The following is an 18,931-nucleotide window of genomic DNA, read 5'->3' as shown; positions in this document are numbered from 1 at the left end:
TTTTTTTCTCTTACGCTTGAGTATGCTCAGGAATAGAACCCTTTCATTTTTCAGGGTCTGATTCGATGTGGTTTAATTGTTATTAAATAAACAAAAATAATAATTAATAAATATTTATTAAAAAAAAAATTATGAGGCGTGCACTTTTGGATTTTCCAAATTATTTTTACTAGTTTAAATAACAAAAATGACATCAAAAATATCATGAACGTTAAAAATAGTGTTTTTTCTTAATATGTGTGTGTATGTATTATCTTACAAGTGCAATGTATGATACATAAAGACATTTTAAGTTTGAAAAATCAGATGTTTTGCGCGAAGTGACAGTAGTACCCATACCACCTCAACGCTTCGCTTATGAGGCGTGCAATATAGCTTGAAATATTTTTTGTAATAATGAATAATGTATGAACTGTAATTTTTTACCCTTTCACTTTTCCCTAGTCATCGTTATTTTTAGCAAAAATCTTGGGTAGGTAAAGAAACTGTTAATTTCAATTGAACGGATTTGAAAAAAATATAACATCTAAATATTCGGCTTTTTACTAAGAAAAAACTTTCGAATAAAATTATAATAAATAAACAAACCATTGTGATGGAACAAAGTAAGCCGTAAATGTTTGCGATGGCTTTTAAACGTTAAGTCACGTAATTTCTTTTGTTTCAATGTTTTTCAATTGAATACAGAGTTTCTGGTTTTAAATATGATCACATCAACATGTTCCGTATTTTTCCAGGATTGAGCAGCTTAAATACTGTCATAATAATATGATAAAAAATGGTTCTTCATTAAAACATAAAAAAAGACGTGTGGCACTCGGGTTCTGCCGCGGTAAAGCTATTGCATGCAATGCCTTCAAGCCACACCTCCGTGCCCGTCGGAGTGGGGAGCGTGAGGTTTTTTCGTTACGGAATTTCTCGATTCGGTCCCCGCGCTCAAGGCCCGCGATAAAAGCTATGCAATAGCTTAAAAAATATTAAAATGTAGCTCTAACCCCTCGTTTTCACCAAAGTATAATACAAGTATTTTACAAATTTGATGCAATGTTTTCGTTTCTCATAGACATGTGTAAAACATGTTGTATACAAAATTTGATACATGTAGGATAACAGCTTATATGAAACTTGTTGGTTGAAAACTTCTAGTTGCCTACATGTTTATGATCTCTTGTTTTTGTTGTAGCCATGTTGTAGCAATACTTGTAGAATTCGAGACAAATTCAGTCGTACCTACTTTTATAATTTCTATTAATAAAAAAAACTTTTGTGAGATGTATGTATGTTGAAAACTTTATCCAACAAACATGGATAAAGTTTAAAACTTGTTTGTTACTAGTATTATACAGAAATTGCAATAAAATAAACAATACTTATCTAAACCACGACTGTATTTTGTAGGTGAGAACGCTATCAATGGATCAGACAAGTTCTAACATGTCACAGACTTCAGTGTAAACGCAAATGTGTTTTATACTTGTATAAACACTTGTTGGCTACAAAGTGTGAACGAAAGAATGTTTGAGACAGTCTCAATAGTCAATACATGTATAAAACAAATAATTATGTTTTGAAAAGTATTCTACAAGTTTTGTAAGTATCAAACTAGTATTTAACTTGTTTTTTGGTGAAAACGAGGGGTAAGAAATAGAAGAGAAAATTCCTCCAAATAAATCTGTCACATGGTTTCCTATTACCACAATGAAAAACTATATCTTGAAATGGCTGCTAAGTACATGCATGGACTAATAAAATCAAGGTACATGTACAGTGCGATTTTCGACGTGACTCCACTTTTCTTTGAGGTTTTTTCGTCACGTTCCTACTTTCTATCCTTATCCTTATTAATATTATAAATGTAAAAGTGTGTTTGTTTCTGTGTTTTCTTTTTATTCGCGTTGTAAAGGTATGATTTTGAATAATTGAATAATTCTTATTAATGGAACTAACTATAAAATATGTGTGTGAGTGTATCTATAGATAATGCATATAAAACACAAGCTCTATTATAAAAACAATTTGTATAGCTTAGATTGGAGTAAGACAAAGTAGGTATAATCTACAACCGAGACTAAAATAAATAAACTGTTTCTTATTTTCATTGTAGATATCTATATTCAGAAAATCACCCACAGAATTTCACCGGTTTTCAACCGGGAACCAACTTTTGTGCCCAAAACTCAATGAAGAACAATAGTCTATTGAATTCTAACCCTTATTCCAAACGTCTTTTAAGAGCAAGGTTTTTGTAATCTTGTCAGATATATTGTGTACTATGTTGGATAAGGTTTCTATTTATAAAGAATTCAAATAAATTACTAAATCATCAATACTGTGCTTTCAGAAAGGGGAAATGTCAACTCGCATAATCGCCACGAGGAAAGTCGGTGCCGATTAGTTTGAAGATTTAAGAGCTCCGTCGAAGTGAAAATCCTTGTAGGTTTCTTTTGTAGTTCTAACAAGTGTGAGAAACGAAAGATAGCAGCCTATGTTTGCTTTCCTAATTGAATTGAAACCTACCTATTCACAATTTTTTTTAAATGCGTATTGGAATAATGTGAAAAATTAAAAAGGGGAAATTTGAATGTATTTAGATCCAATTATTAAATTCATTCAATTTACTAAACAGTTCAGGTGTTCAAATATCGCATAAAATAATAGAATCGTTCAAATATCGTGCACAATAGAGACATTTAGTTTTATTGAATTACATTTTATATATAAAAGGGTAATTCTGGACTTCCGCGTTCAATTTCCTTTGACTTTTCTGGTAGTGATCTTATCTTGATTGCGTTGTCGACGTAATAAAAGAACTAGAAAAAGGTTCTCAAGCCATACAACTCGACCATGATGAGTCAGTTCCTTACAAGTTTTATTCACAGCGAAAACATAAGACGAATCGAGGAAAGATCGAATTCCAACACATCTTTTATAAAAAGGATAACGAAGTGGAAAAACTGTCACCAATAAACATTAAACATTTGAATGTCCTTTGACCAAAAGATATAAGGCTGAGTAAGGTTGAAGGGATCTTTGACAAGGCATTTCATTGATCTTTTTTATAGGACATTGTTTTTCTGACTGACTGACTTTCAAAAGAAATCTTTGAGAACTAAGGGTACTTATCTGCTTAAAACATTATTTAGAATACGTCAAAATCTGGTTCTTAAAGAAAAGATCTAGGCTAAAGTCTCCATTTCTGTCCCTATGTCCCCATGTATGCTTAAATCTTTAAAACTACGCAGCGGATTTTGATGAGGTGTTTTTTAAAGATGATGAATGATGAGAGGAAGGTTCTAGAATATAATTTATTAAGTTTTAGACAAAGCGGGCGAAGCCGCGGGCGGATAGCTAGTATAATATACTTACAGGTTGGGCAGGCGCGTTGCGCGGCGTGCAATTTCTATCTCTCGTGGTGCCAGTTCTCACAAAATTCATACATTGTGTACCTTCTGAAGCATGGACGAAATCGTTAGGAGGTATCAATATGGGTGCACATTGAGGATTCGTGAATGCATCTGCCACAAGCTGCCCGTTGTCATCGCAACAGACGAGCGCATCGCGATCTGCAAACAAAAGATTTGATTGAAGCATGGTATAATCCTACATTGAAGATTATCGGCGTAGCACTACACTTAGTACTTAGTGCAAGTAGAATGGCACTGCAATTTGCTTTCTGTAAAGCAAAAAGTTTAATTGACGATAGTCTGTTGTCTTGTATAAGACCGATGCAAGAATACGCAGCTAAAAATATACTGTGGTTTTTTAACTTCGTAGTGTATTAATATTTTTAAGCCTCAGTCGCCATATTTCATAAATTGGACTGACGTTATTTATGCATTTAATAAAGTTGGTTCATTATTTGGGAATAAATAATAATAAGTATCGTTTGACTTAAAATCAATACAATGTATAATGTATATTGTCTATTCAATAAGTAAAACTAAAAAGTTACATTGGAACTAAACCAATACGTTACCGTACACGACATACAAGGAAGAACCTGAAAAACATTTTTTTTATTATCTTCTCTAATTATTGTTATAAAGTGAAAAAAAATATTGATTTTACGATTGTTTGTTCGTTTGTAATTGATTAACTCGAAGAATGCTTGACCGATTTTGTAAATTATTTTACCAATAAACCTGCGTTATGCCTTAGTAATATTAGCTTATTTGTTTATTTATTTTTTGGTTTTATGCCAATATAACTCGGCATAAGCCGAGGCGTTTGGTCAGTTAAATTAGAAATATACCCTAATCAAAACTCTATAAGTATTAAAATATTGAACCACCATATTTACGTCGAGTGTTGGCCGTTGAATTTTCTGGAAAAAACAGTAAGTAGAATTACTCTCTTTAAAATTAAAAGAGAAATACCCTGACAAAATTGTCTCTGTATTCTCAACGTGAACCGCGCAAGCGATAAGACCGCTTTCTGGAAAAATGCAATGTAGCGTAAACATTCTGCTGCACAATTTTCATTAGACAATCACCATAAAAGTTCGTGCCTCATATTATATTTTTGTGAGTATAATAATTTTAATTGCAAGCGTAGTCGAATATGCAAATTTTTATTACTGTTACAAAGCATGCAAATGGTAAATCCAATCACCTGATAAGTAACAAATTATCGCCGCAGTTTTAAACATGAAATCTAGTGCTTTAACTAAATCGTTATTATTCTATAAACAAAGTTAATCAGGTATCAATCTTTGTTGTATCCTAAATCCTATAAAATCCTATGAGTACACCGAATAAAGTATTATTACTTATATAATATTACTAGCGGTCCGCCCCGGCTTCGCCCGTGGTACATATTTACGTTTTCTCTACATAAAAACCATCCTCGTACTTCAAGTAATATAATAAAAAAAGAATTATCGAAATCGGTTCAGCCGTTCTCGAGTTATGCGCTTACCAACACATTTTGCGATTCATTTTTATATATAAGATGAAACCATAGCTTACTGTTCCCATATCATTATAGACCTTTTTACCAATAAATAACATATTTTTTTAGTAATACCACAGACCAAATAATACCACAGATACTGTAATACCATTAATACTAGTAATACGTTAGTACTTACGACTCTGAGCAACACCAGCTGTAAGCGACATATCGTGGGTGATAATTTGGCCCCATTGCTGTGCGTTCAGATTCCACACAGGATCCACTAGAGGCTTGTCTGGAAACGCAGCTAAGCTAATCTCTCGTGGGTTTGGTAGCACCCCACCGCCAACTGCTCGCGGAAATTGACTTATTCCTGGAGGAACAAATAAGGTATTATATTCTTGTAAATTATAATCTTCATAATAATATTATATTCTATGGGAATATCTAACATTAACATTTTCTACATGATGTTGTTATGTGTGTTACATAGTCGATTTTAAGAGTCAGTAAACAAAATAGGTAATTATAATAACGTAGTAGGTATGGCCGATGTAGCCATTTCTTTTGAAAAAGTAATACATAATACCCTTGAAATGTTAAGTCAATAGACATAGGTATTGTTTTCTGGAAAGATTTATTCAGCTGTGTTTTGCGCTTTATGAAAAAAACAATAGACTTTAAAATAAATTGAGACACAAGATAAAAAATATTTGAGACTTGATACGGTACCTATCGAAGTTACAATAAACAGCTCATAAAATAAAACATAACAGAAAGTAGGTATATTTTTCTAGTAATCAGTTTACGACAAAGCAATTTCAAAGAGATTATCTAAAGTACATAATAATATGACCCTTAACAAAGTATTGACGATCTAGAAAGCTAATGGAAACTGAGAACATTTCTAGGAAGTCAATAATATTAAAAACATGTGATCAGTGAAATATGAAATGGTTCCGTAATTGATTGAATCATATTGAATGTTCAAATCTGGTAGCAGCAAAATCGATTCTGTCAAAGAGATAACTCTGCCTGTGTAGCACGATGATTTATTTGATATAATTGCGTTTATGTCAATCAATCGCTTTCCAATGTTCATACTTTTTCACTTTATTGAATAACCCATTTCCAACCCCATTTCAATTTCGGAGGAATTTATTTTTAATACTTTTTTAAAATATCTCACTTCTGCAACATAATAATTATTAATAATAATAATTATACTAATGCCACAGATTACGAAATAGTAATCTATTACTATTATCTCAAATTACAAAATAGTTACCACTATATGCCCTACATAATAATATATTCACGGGCTATTATATAACCATAGGTGATATTATGGTGATATTCCTCAATAACACTACTAAACAAATAGACGATATTATCATAGCATCGAAATGACCACCCTAAAATGGAACAACATCATTATCCTGTACTGTATGTTCTAAATAGTAAATATATTCACGACTTGTTACATACCACAAGCGATATTCTTCAATTACACTTCTAAATAAGTAGGTGATATTATCATAGCATCCAAATGACTGTCCTAGCATGGCAATAATATAACTTGGACTAAATAAGGGTAACATACCATCACCATAATTAAAAGGTAATAGTCGATTATACGGCGTCTGCGGCGCTCCCAGGCTTGGTTTCTGTAGATTATTGCATGTTCCATCGATAGATCTGTAGCGGGATTTGGTGCAGAAAGGTGGTGCTAAACCACATGTAGTAGTGGCTGGGTCTTGTGAAGATCCGAGCGGTGGTGGTGGGTTACTGAACCTGTTTACATGAAAAACAAGATAAGTGAAATCAATAATAGTAAGATTATAAGGGTTTTGTGTATACAAAATTTCAAACTCAAACTCAAACATTTATTTATTCAATTAGACTTCTTCTAGAAGCACTTTTGAAACGTCATTAAGTACATATTTTTAACATTTACCACCGATTCGGAAAGCAGTAGAAATTAATAAGAGATGATAATTAAATCAGTTTTATAACAGAATGCTCCAAATAGTGAAATAACTACGTTAATGCGAATTTCGAAAATGACGTAGTAAAATTCAGGTTGCCCGTTTTAAATGAATATATTCCCTTTTATCCAGTATACTAAAAAAAATAAACTTGCATAGCGTCTTTTCACTTTTCTTAATAAAGCATACGCAGTACTATTATTATAATGAATCCTGGAAATTGCAAACGATGAACGACGTTACCGGGAACTAACAATAATTAATTAATTAAATTAACACTATAGTTATCATGTTACGTAATAGCATATCTAATATATAATCCATAGTAAAAGCAGTTGTGAACAGCAAATTGAATAATTTACAGGCGCTATTTGACCCAGGTTGTGGTAGGGAAAGGCCGCAAGGCAATTAGCACAATCAATTTGGTTATAAAGCTTAACGCAATTAAAATAATTATTGTCCTGGGTCATTTTTAGTTTACGCAGCAGCTTACGTAAGAAATCGGATTTTCATATATTTTATTCTATCAAATTCAATATGGTTCATACTGTAGTAATTTAGTTATGAAGCCTAATTTTTAAAAGCATTTTAATGAAAATATTTAACAAACATGTTCTAGTTAATAATAAAATGCAATTAATACACCAATAAATATTACTTTTCATAAAATGTAACTCTATAATATATTAGCACAATATATTTTTTATACTCTTACCTGGGGTAGCTGGAGGCATCGTCTGGTATTACATTCTTTACGTCTCTGTTAACAAATTGTGCAATCATATTATAGATTATTATTAGTACATGCAACATGTAATTCACAATATTATGGGTTACACACATATTTTATTAGATCAAGAAGATTTTTAATACATATTTATACATTAATTTACATTGAAATTTGTTTCATAGGAATTGTTAAAAATACAGAAAAAGAAAGAAATAACAATTAGGTATACATGCAGTGCGCAAAGTATTCAATTGTAAATGAAAATGTGGATATAATTGATAAATCACTTTATCAAGCTTGTATTTATAATTCTAGGATCAATTAACTATTCTACACGTGAAATTTACTTCTCAAAGCAGTTTCAGAGTAGAGGTGGAGTGGGAATATTAAAAATAAAGTTTTCAAAGAAGCTGAAATTTTATTGAATGCTGCTCCTAATAATTCTGTGAAAAAGTATATTGTAAGTACTTTACAGTTTGAGTAGGCATGCCTACTTATAAATTTCTCTTAAGTTAAAAGCAAGGCCTGCATTTGATTGAGATATATTGAACATCAGAAACTTTAAAACATTACAAGTAATTTTAAAACTGTGAGAGTGAAAAAGACAGGAATTTAAGAACGCCAAAATAAAGTGAAATTAAAGTTTTTATATGTTATATCAAAGAGTGCAGATTAACTCAGAAAACATTAATTTACGAACATTTATTTAACCTAAGATTTATATAAGGACACTTTCAACATTCAATTAACCTTTATTCCAATCCTTACCCAAACCCATTAACGGGTAATCTTTCAGCCTGTACACCATTTTGATCCGTTACTCTGTTATCTAGTTGAAATCCCGCTAAACCCTGGAAGAAAGTCGTTGCTGGGCTCGTAAATAAGTCGTAATCTCCTTGGACTATGATGCACATCGACAAAAATAGAATCAGTGTTTTCGCCATAGTACCTGAAAATAAATAAAGTTTTATAAATTAAAAAGTCAAATGTGGATACACTATACTTGTAAAGAAATAGCTACCTAATGAAACATCTCTGTAATAATTGATTAGTTCTCGATTGAAAGTAGTGCAATCTGTACTAAAATATACAAGCTCTTCTAAAATATCAACATCAATGTCACACATAACAAAAATAGCCTCTTCACACCTTCAGTTCTAACCTACATTTCACAGTTCTGAATTCTGACATCGCTATTAATGTTGCAGTTACTTCGAGTGTAAAAGCGCTAAAAGTTTCCCGCTACGTGGACTTTTTATTGTAGTCTATTAGTACCTGTTTGGACTGCTAAAGTTCTATACAATTTGAACGTATTTTTCCTGGTGACACATAACACTGCTTTGAAAACTCTTTACGAACGAGGACGTCCACGATGTTGATTAAAAGTTCCAACAGTTTTTGTATTAAGGATGTTAAAAAATAAAAATTACGAAGCTCTGACGTGATATTTTGTAGATAGGTAGTGATTACGACACTAATGACTATTACCACACTTACTTCGCTGATATTATGACGTCAAATATTATCAAATAAGAAAATACATTTTAGAAGTTACCTAACATAAAATGTTAAGAAATTAAATTAAAAATTAATTTAATTATAAATTAAATTTCCTTCTGAATTTTTTATTAATTCTTAAAAATTATCCTTTCCTTATAAATTTCCGCCACGCGTCGCTTTTCAAATAATGCGCCAACAAAAACAGGAAAAAAATAATAAGACTTAACTATATGAAATTAAGTCGCACACATTATATTGAATTTCGGAACACAATATTCTTGTAAACGATGACTCGGTTCACTTTAAGAACGGGGAAAGTTTTCAATTTTATGTCATACAGAATTCCTAACGAAACATTTTGGTTGCCGCCGAAGTTCGTAAGCTGAAAAATTTGTAAGCTTATATAGACCAACAAATAACTTCCTTGAGTTCACGTCGAAGTTAATAAATCTTTTAATTGCAATTTGCAGCTTGAAAAGAAATTCCTATAACGATACTTCGGGGAATCATTATTTATTTCAGAATACGAACAATACCACCTCTGTATCTACCCTGGAAAAAGATTTTGTCTCTTCATTATTTTTTTTTAAGCGAACGGACTATATTAATGTAAAGTGCGATAATAATGTATATATATGTTTGTAACGACTGAAATCAAAAGTATTGAAACGATTTAAAGAATTGTTTCATGAGTAGAAAGATGCTAGCTATGGTATTATAACAACTATGAATTTTGTAAAATTTTATGACCGAATAGACCAGAACAAGTTGCTACATCTAAATTTTTTACGTCATTAAAAAAAATATTAATTTAGTATTTGTATTTACTTTCCTCGAGAATTATTAGCAATACACATTAAATATAAATAATTAGGCAATGCAATAATATTGTAGCCACAATTTAAGCCGTAGGTCGAATTTATTCATTTATTGCAATAAACAATAACCATGTGGTAAGTTGAGTGGTCTGTGGTTAAATAATAATATTACAAGTACATTCAAATAAGCATAATGAGTATTAAACAAAATATTATACCAATTAATCGTATCACTAATAACCATGCAATAACAAAGAGAATTGATAAATGAATTACTTACTATTGATTAATTACATTTTAGCGCATTAAATATTAAAACACTAACGATTTTGATTTATCGTGTTATCATTGACAGGAATTAATGAATACACAATTTAAATCACAAATATAGAAAAAGGCATAAAGGTAACACTTAGGTACATTATAAATCAACTTAAGTATAATGAGAAATTCTTAAAATTATACACAGATTTATTTATTATGATTGAATGTCATGAACCTTCTATAAAACTTTAATCTTTCTCCTCGGCATAACCACAAGTATATCTTCTTTTTAACTTCTTATACGTAAGTGATGAGGCCGCCAATTAAATTGTGATCATGCTTTTTTGTAAGTAGTTGTAAAGTTCCCTCTATGTTCAACTGTATTTCAGTGTAAATAAATAAATTCTTCTACTTAAGTTTTCAGAGAGCGATAGAAAACAATAAACTACTGATCAAAATATCGTTTCAAATATGTAGCACAAAATAACAAAAACAAGCTATGGAGGATTGCTTTCCAATTCCAGATAACCAAAAAAATTGTGCTTGTGACAAATATTAATACCCATTTTTCAATGTATGACGATAAACATCGCAAACACAATGCCAATAAAATTTTAGTGAGTGTAATCATTGGATTTTATCACACATGAACAATGATTACGTAGCAGTATTACATTCACCATTTACTTCCCACCATGTTGTACAAACTTGTGTTTTTGAAGTATAGAATGTAGTTTACATATGTTATCTATACTTATATTATAAAGCTGATGATGAGTTTGTTTGTTTGGTTGAACGCGCCTATCTCAGGAACTACTGGTACGATTTGAAAAAAAAAAATTCGATGTTATATAGCCCATATATCGAGGAAGGCTATAGGCGGAGCACTGTGGTTAAAACCGCGGGGCACAGATTGTTTAATATAATTTGTAGTTTACATGTTTTAAACATACCGAGTAAATGTGTATGTTTTACCCCTATTGTATTTTCCCGAAAACCAATACCATTAGACGAAAATCTTTATATATTCCTACATTAAATATATACAAATACTTATAACTTTGTTTCTCGTAAACGGGATTTACATTCAATATACAATGGGTTTCAGGAATAGCAAATTGATCTAAATAGCTTCTATTTCGTATGTAAACAAAACGTATCGAACATATTTGTTTTAGCTATATGTGTGTTAGTCCACAGCTGGGGTACCTACTTTGAAATAAGAAATTATCAGTAGGTAAACATATCAATATTACATAATATTTCTTGTACCGTAGTTGGTGGAGTCCGAATGATAAACAAAACTAAATTAATGACTCGATAATTTTACAGGATTCCACTGTCCTTGCACTCATCTAATATAAAAAAATTGAAATGTAAATGACCTCCTGCAGACCCCGTTGAGTTTTGTTTCCACTCAAATTAATTACCCAATTAAAAGTTATAGAACTCGCCAGCTAATTCCGAGTACATTTGAATGTTTTGGTTACGTTTTGAATGCTACAATATTGGAACATTAAAATCAAATTGCCTATAAAATTGCGTAAACCCAATAGAATGATAATACAAAATAGGATGTCAAGGTTTAAGACAAATGATATTGATCACGGCGCACGCACTCAATATCTTTACTATGTTTATTTGAATAGGGAACTTATATAATAAATTGCTGCATTACACATTTAAAACATCTTCTATTTAAATTTGAAAAAGGCGAGTCTACACGAGTTGCTGGTTAAGTTTTATCAAACACTATGATATTCACAGTTTTATTAGAAACGTTTTTATGGCGCTCTAAGGGCCGGCGCCCACTGCCGGCACGGCATGGCATGGCAGGGCAGAGGTTTTTATTACTAATGAAGTTATTTTGAATCTTATTTCAATCAGTTTAGAATTCAAGTTACTTTATTTCGATGCCACGATGCCGCGACGTGTTGCAGGATGCTACAGCATGACGTGGCACGCCGCGGGATGCGGTGGCATGACGTGTCTTGCTGTTTCATTCTAAGGGATGCCGCGGCGCGCCATTGCATCCCGCGAGGCGTATGCGTCACTTTGGGGTCGAGTAATTATGATTACTAGCTTGTTGAAATAAGGTTGAAACTTATGCAGCATTAGCGCGGAGCAAAACTGATGGATGCCAGAGTGGCTGGGCTTTTAGCAGGATGCTACGGCATGCCACTGAATGCCTCGGGATGCCACTGCACGCCGCGGGATGCCATTGCACGCCGCGGGATGCTCTGCCGTGCCATGCCGTGCCGTGCCGGCAGTGGGCGCCGGCCCTAAGTATTAATATATGAATAGATAATGCATGGAATTAGGCGTATAAGACTCAAGTTAAGGTTGGTTAAATGTTCTGTAACAGGCATACATTACACAGTAGGAACTCAAGCGTTTCAATCAAAGTCCCTTACAACGTCACGCGTAAAGACAGCATTTAGCCCTCAGCTTAGTATTCAGACAGCTTAATTCTCTCGATACTAAAAGAGAAAATCAGCCCTCGGGGAACTCGCACAAGTTCCGAGAAAACCTGTTCTCCCATGATACACTTCCATTGTAATTGTTTATAAAGAATGTATACATAAAGGTCTTTAAAGATTATTTTTCACAAAACACAGTGAGGCGAAGGAATTGAAAAGAGGATTTTTAAAAATGCTATGAACCTAACACATGTTATTTTTAGCTCCGTCATGTTATCCTGTTCTGCACACTTTCTATCGTGACGTATATAGTAGTAATTATTTACTATTAAGTACAAATTCACGGTTACAGTTATATTATGTAATTCAAAAATTTATGTATGGCCACATTTTTATTATTTTTTTCTTATACAATATACAATATACATATCTATTGTATTATACATTCATTGGCTTGGCTTTTTTAATTAAATTCCTGTTCCATTGATAAAATATACTAATTCTTCTAAAGCTCCAATCACGATTGAAAGATTTTACGTTCCCAATAATGTTGCTTTTAATTATTTTTTTCATGCAAAGGAGATTACAATCTACTGAAATAATATTGGTTAATAATGAATAATATACCTAGACAATTATATTAGCTAAGTACGTATTCCCATTGGCCATTTTTTATCGCGATAATCTTTGATATAAGAAATATATTATAATGTGTAACCTTATAATAAGCCTTACAAATAAATTCCGTCACTAATAACGTGTGTCGTGCGAAGCGGGCGGGTCGATAGTTATTAAATTTAAAAAATATGAAATTATCTTGAAGTGTTTTATGCCCGTTTATTTTCACACCTGAGTTGCTAAAATAATTTGTATTCAAACAAAATACAAGGTTATAGATTCAACAATTGAATTAATAATAATAACTGAAAGGAAAAAATATTGCAATTACGCTTGATTTCATAGAGCACAAGTAGTTACAACTTATTATTTTTTTATTTACCTTGTATCAATTTTTATGATAGTTATTATTACTTGTTAACTACTTCAATTAATGTTAACCAAGAAATAATTAAAAATTGTTTGTAATAAATTAAAATATGCATATCAACTGAAAATAAAAAAGAGCGTGTGTGTTGAGCACACGTGTGAGAAGTGACAAGATTAAAAGATAGCAATATCGTCGCCTTACTCAATGACGTGACGGTGATGCCATGACGCGCCCTTGATATTTTACTATCAACGAGCCTGAAGAAGTTTATACTTCATTTATATATTTCTTATACACCTTGGATGACTAGCCCAATTGAATATTCCTAGTTTAGTATAGTTACTTTAAACGCGAGGAGAATTCGAACCATTTTGATGCAAAACTTGAATTTACTTTACGTCCCACGTCAACAACATTCTTGTCAATTTAATCGGATGATAAATTAATTACAATTTAGAGTAATACGTACGGTTGCAAAAGATAACATTATGAAATAGAGTGGCGCTAGAAAAATACTTCAGATTTCTTAACATTTGTTTTATGGCTTTTGTTCCGATTTATTTATTTTTCTACAAGTAGTATAAATAAAGTAAATAAATAAATAAATCGACACCAACTTCTCGTAAAGTATAATAATAGTCGGTTCATGAATTAAATAACATAGAGAACAAATGAATCCCTCTGAAATATTAAAATTATTATTATCTTATAAGTATCTAATAAAAATTTAAAGTATAATTTTTGCTCCTAAGTTTTTTTTTTTTTTTATGTATTAGCGGGCAAACGAGCTGGCGCGTCACCGGATTAATACGATGATTGGCGCCGCCCATAATCACCCACAAGACCTGTACGGTTGCAGGTGTGTTGCCGGCCTTTTAGGGAAGAGTACGCTCTCTTTTTGAAGTACCCTAAGTCGTATCTGTCCGGAAATGCTGAGCTCGGGAGATCGTTCCACAGAGGAGTGGTGCGTGGAAGAAAGTTCCTCCTAAATCGCACGGTGGAAGAGCGCCAAGTGTCCAGATGTTGAGGGTGATATTTCAACTTGTGGCGAGCAGTTCTATGGTGAAATTCAGCAGCCGGTAATGTTCCGAACAGTTCGTCAGAGCATTCGCCGTGGTAGATGCGGTAAAATACGCAGAGAGATGCAACATCTCTACGGAGAGCCAAAGAGTCCAGCCGATCAGTAATACGAGGGTCGTCCACTAATCGTATAGCTCGTCGCTGGATTCGGTCAAAAGGAAGGAGCTGATACTTGGGTGCTCCGGCCCAGAGATGGGAACAGTATTCCATGTGCGGCCTGACTTGAGCCTTGTAAAGTTGTAGGCGTTGGCCGGGTGTGAAATACTGTCCCGCTCTACAGAGCACACCAAGTTTTTGGGAGGCTAGCTTAGCTTTTCCTTCCAGATGACAACGAAACTGGACATCATTCGATATTTCGACTCCAAGTATACTAATGCTGGCTGAGACTCTGGTGGGAATGCCTTGAAAAACTGGAGACACGACGAAGGGAGTTTTTTTGGTGGTAAACGCGCAAACTTGTGTCTTTTTTGGGTTGAACTAAGTGTTAATAAATTTGATATAATCCAAACAACGTCAATTAAGGTAAATCTAAATATTTATTTTAGGAATCAAGTAGACATTAATCTCAAGTTGAGCATGATAGGAATTTCATTACGAGCTTCATTTAATATTTTAGCTAGCGACATATAGATAAATTAATTTTTCGCAGGTTATTCTATGCTTGCCAGATTTAATTAAAAAAAATATACAATAATTGCAAGAAGAAAATTAAAATAAAATGAAAATTTCATAATTAAGACTTGTCAAGAGTATAGGAATTAATTAAGTAAAAATTAACAAGCTGTAAACGGTTTTTTTTTTTGATTAACAAAAGCCTATACATTTCTCGTTTGAGTTATTTAAGATTGTTTCCCTTAAGTCTCCATAGGACTCTTCGTAAAAAATGGTCTATCTACTCAATTTGAATATCCATTATTCGCGGAAGTACCATAAAGATTCCGATACTCGACGATCGGGTGGCGCTTAGAATAACAATCATTGAACATCAAATCATCGATAAGGATTTAGATTTGTCGTAAATAATCTGCCTTAATCTGCTTTTATAGCAAATACTACTGATATTTGGATGATCTATTTGTGTGTGTATTTTTATTTATTACCGACTATCAAAATTGAAAGAAAAAAAAAAATATAAAATTGAAAGAAAATTTAATAACTAAAAGCATCGAGCATAATAAATTATTTCCTGCAATACACAAATGAGTCACTTGTAAAAATACGTCAATGCAAGACGTGACCTAGTTATCATTACAATTGGTGTTTGTCTTAGCTCGCCCTCCACTTAAGGTCGCACTTAAACTATGGAAACCGTCACTATTATCTTATTTATCACGACCATAATTATGGGCTTATCTCGATATCTGACGTTACCCACTCTCCTTTGTGATCCCAAAAGGTATTACGTATCGTGGCATTCTTCGTGTTTAATAGTTCATACAAAACTATACCATAATTGAAGACGGATGTAAAAATAAGCGAGACATATTTTTGTATTAATTTATAGTATAGATAAATTACTATTTAAAATAATTTTAATATAACCACCGAACTCATAAAAGAGCAATAACTGGAATAAACATATAAATTTCAAAAGAAAAATAATTCCCCCAAAACCTATTACGTAAACCATCATAAAAATAAATTTACAGTACAACATCGGTACAGTTAAAAGCATTAAACTCCCAAAAGTACCATATAAAGTAATTAGATACCGACTAAGAATGTAATAGAACTTTAAGACCCAGTTTCAGCGGAGCGCTGCGATCAGTAATTGAAACTTTGTAAAACAAATTCCCTCGGCTTTATTTGGACAATTTTTATCCTAATTTGGTTGCATTAAGATATAAACTTGCGTAATCTCCAAACCCTGAAGTTTTTATCGCACTCCTCAAGGCTATTTCCTCAATTCCTTATTAGATCTTCAGTTAAGATCATCCATCAACAGAGTCATTTAATCATGAAGCAAACACTTCCCAAAGAAATTTCTTTGATTGAAGAAAAAATTAACAGTCATCTGTATGTAGGTATAATACTTATGCGACATTTCTTTACAGTTTAATTTTATCCTGTCTTAGCCATATAGGTACACAGACAAACACCGGCTTAAATAGCAGGATAATAATTCATCTTCTCTGTTTAATCCAGTATGCAACGTATTCATTAATAGTTTAATATACCATTAATTATGAGATAAAACTAACATTATGTATAATAAGAATCCATATATAATATTATAAAAAAGTAAAGTATCTAACTTTGTATGTTTGTAGAGCGTAATCTTAGTAGGCCAGTAGAAATCGACACTAAAAAACCCTAAATTCGCAAAGCACGATGTAGATTTGAATTTTTGGTATGTTGTTTGGATCAGTTAGGGTGATGTAAATCCCAATTTGCAACTTCGAAAAAGTTGTGCTCGCTGCGCACCACGTGATAAACTGCGAAAATTTTGGACTTTTTTCACTTTTTGCTCTAAAAGTCATAAACTATGCGTTTCCGACAAGTATCATTCAGTACATAAATTAAGGTTATTAAATTTGCAACAATTTAAGTCTAATTAAAGCTCTCTAAATCTTAAAGCGACTAAACTGTGGCCATTCGAAGATGGTTCATTTTTCCCGAAATATTGAAATTTTTAGTTTTGCTCCCGTTTGAAGCAAAATATTGGCAAAAACCGCTCGTTCTATGAGAAGGTCGTATAATAAAGTTGTAGTGCATTTAATTTTCTTTCATTAGAGCATAGAACAAAGTCTGTGAGACCAATAGTTCACTCACAATATCTGAAAAACAAAAAGAAGGTAGAAATAGATTTTTAAAGAATTGAAACTGAGGGCATATAAAATCATAAAAAGGATAATACTTTTTCATTTGCAGTATAGGTAATTAACAAAATTACAAGGTAATTAAATTTGCAACAATTTAAGCCTAACCGCAGCTCTCTAAACCTTATAACGACTAAACTGTGGCCATTCGAAGATGGTTCATTTTTCCGGAAATATTGAAATTTTTAGTTTTGCTCCCGTTTGAACCAAAATATTGGCAAAAACCGCTCGTTCTATGAGAAAGTCGTATAATAAAGTTGTAGTGCATTTAATTTTCTTTCATTAGAGCATAGAACAAAGTCTGTGAGACAAATAGTTCACTCACAATATCTGAAAAACAAAAAGAAGGTAGAAATAGATTTTTAAAGAATTGAAACTGAGGGCATATAAAATCATAAAAAGGATAATACTTTTTCATATGCAGGATAGGTAATTAACAAAATTACAAAGATAATTAAATTTGCAACAATTTAAGCCTAACCGCAGCTTTCTAAACCTTATAACAACTAAGCTGTGGCCTTTCAAAGATAGTCAGTTATTCCCGAAATTTTCAAATTTTTAGTTTTGCTCCCGTTTGAACCAAAATATTGGCAAAACCGCTCGTTCTATGAGAAGGTCATAAAATAAAGTTGTAGAAAATTTAATTTTGTTAATTACATATCCTGCAAATGAAAAAGTATTATCCTTTTTATGATTTTATATGCCCTCAGTTTCAATTCTTTAAAAATCTATTTCTACCTTCTTTTTGTTTTTCAGATATTGTGAGTGAACTATTTGTCTCACAGACTTTGTTCTATGCTCTAATGAAAGAAAATTAAATGCACTACAACTTTATTATACGACTTTCTCATAGAACGAGCGGTTTTTGCCAATATTTTGGTTCAAACGGGAGCAAAACTAAAAATTTGAAATTTTCGGGAAAAACTGACTATCTTTGAAAGGCCACAGCTTAGTTGTTATAAGGTTTAGAGAGCTGCGGTTTGGCTTAAATTGTTGCAAATTTAATTACCTTGTAATTTTGTTAATTACCTATACTGCAAATGAAAAAGTATTATCCTTTTTATGATTTTATATGCCCTCAGTTTCAATTCTTTAAAAATCTATTTCTACCTTCTTTTTGTTTTTCAGATATTGTGAGTGAACTATTGGTCTCACAGACTTTGTTCTATGCTCTAATGAAAGAAAATTAAATGCACTACAACTTTATTATACGACCTTCTCATAGAACGAGCGGTTTTTGCCAATATTTTGCTTCAAACGGGAGCAAAACTAAAAATTTCAATATTTCGGGAAAAATGAACCATCTTCGAATGGCCACAGTTTAGTCGCTTTAAGATTTAGAGAGCTTTAATTAGACTTAAATTGTTGCAAATTTAATAACCTTAATTTATGTACTGAATGATACTTGTCGGAAACGCATAGTTTATGACT

At 32.2% G+C, this 18,931-nt stretch overlaps 2 protein-coding genes across 6 annotated transcripts in view; both read right to left on the bottom strand.

Moving 5' to 3' along the window:
* The window catches only part of LOC149488479 (peroxidase-like), a 51,116-nt gene that overhangs the window by 11,126 nt on the left and 21,059 nt on the right, over nucleotides 1-18,931 (bottom strand). For 4 of the 5 annotated variants that reach the window (XM_089695654.1, XM_089695655.1, XM_089695656.1 and 1 more), the window contains 5 exons: nucleotides 8,380-8,560; nucleotides 7,597-7,641; nucleotides 6,497-6,687; nucleotides 5,090-5,266; nucleotides 3,367-3,563 (listed from right to left, as the gene is read on the bottom strand). In XM_089695654.1, coding sequence (XP_089551780.1) covers nucleotides 3,367-3,563; nucleotides 5,090-5,266; nucleotides 6,497-6,687; nucleotides 7,597-7,641; nucleotides 8,380-8,555 — 786 coding nt within the window. In that variant the 5' untranslated portion in view covers nucleotides 8,556-8,560. The remainder of the gene's footprint in view (nucleotides 1-3,366; nucleotides 3,564-5,089; nucleotides 5,267-6,496; nucleotides 6,688-7,596; nucleotides 7,642-8,379; nucleotides 8,561-18,931) is intronic. The other variant, XM_089695657.1, reaches the window with a different exon arrangement.
* On the bottom strand, nucleotides 14,371-16,096 carry LOC149488481 (uncharacterized). The gene is made up of 2 exons (XM_089695310.1): nucleotides 16,085-16,096; nucleotides 14,371-15,158 (listed from the first exon to the last, which is right to left on the bottom strand). Exons 1-2 carry the CDS (start codon nucleotides 16,094-16,096, stop codon nucleotides 14,406-14,408), a joined length of 765 nt encoding a protein of 254 aa, XP_089551436.1. The 3' UTR covers nucleotides 14,371-14,405.

This window comes from Colias philodice, chromosome 5, assembly GCF_061535455.1.
Source record: "Colias philodice isolate Cphi_HAF_F1 chromosome 5, ilColPhil1 Martin Lab GWU primary, whole genome shotgun sequence".
NCBI lineage: Eukaryota > Metazoa > Arthropoda > Insecta > Lepidoptera > Pieridae > Colias > Colias philodice.
Note: the sequence above shows the minus strand (reverse complement) of the source record. Positions and strands in the feature narration are given on the sequence as shown.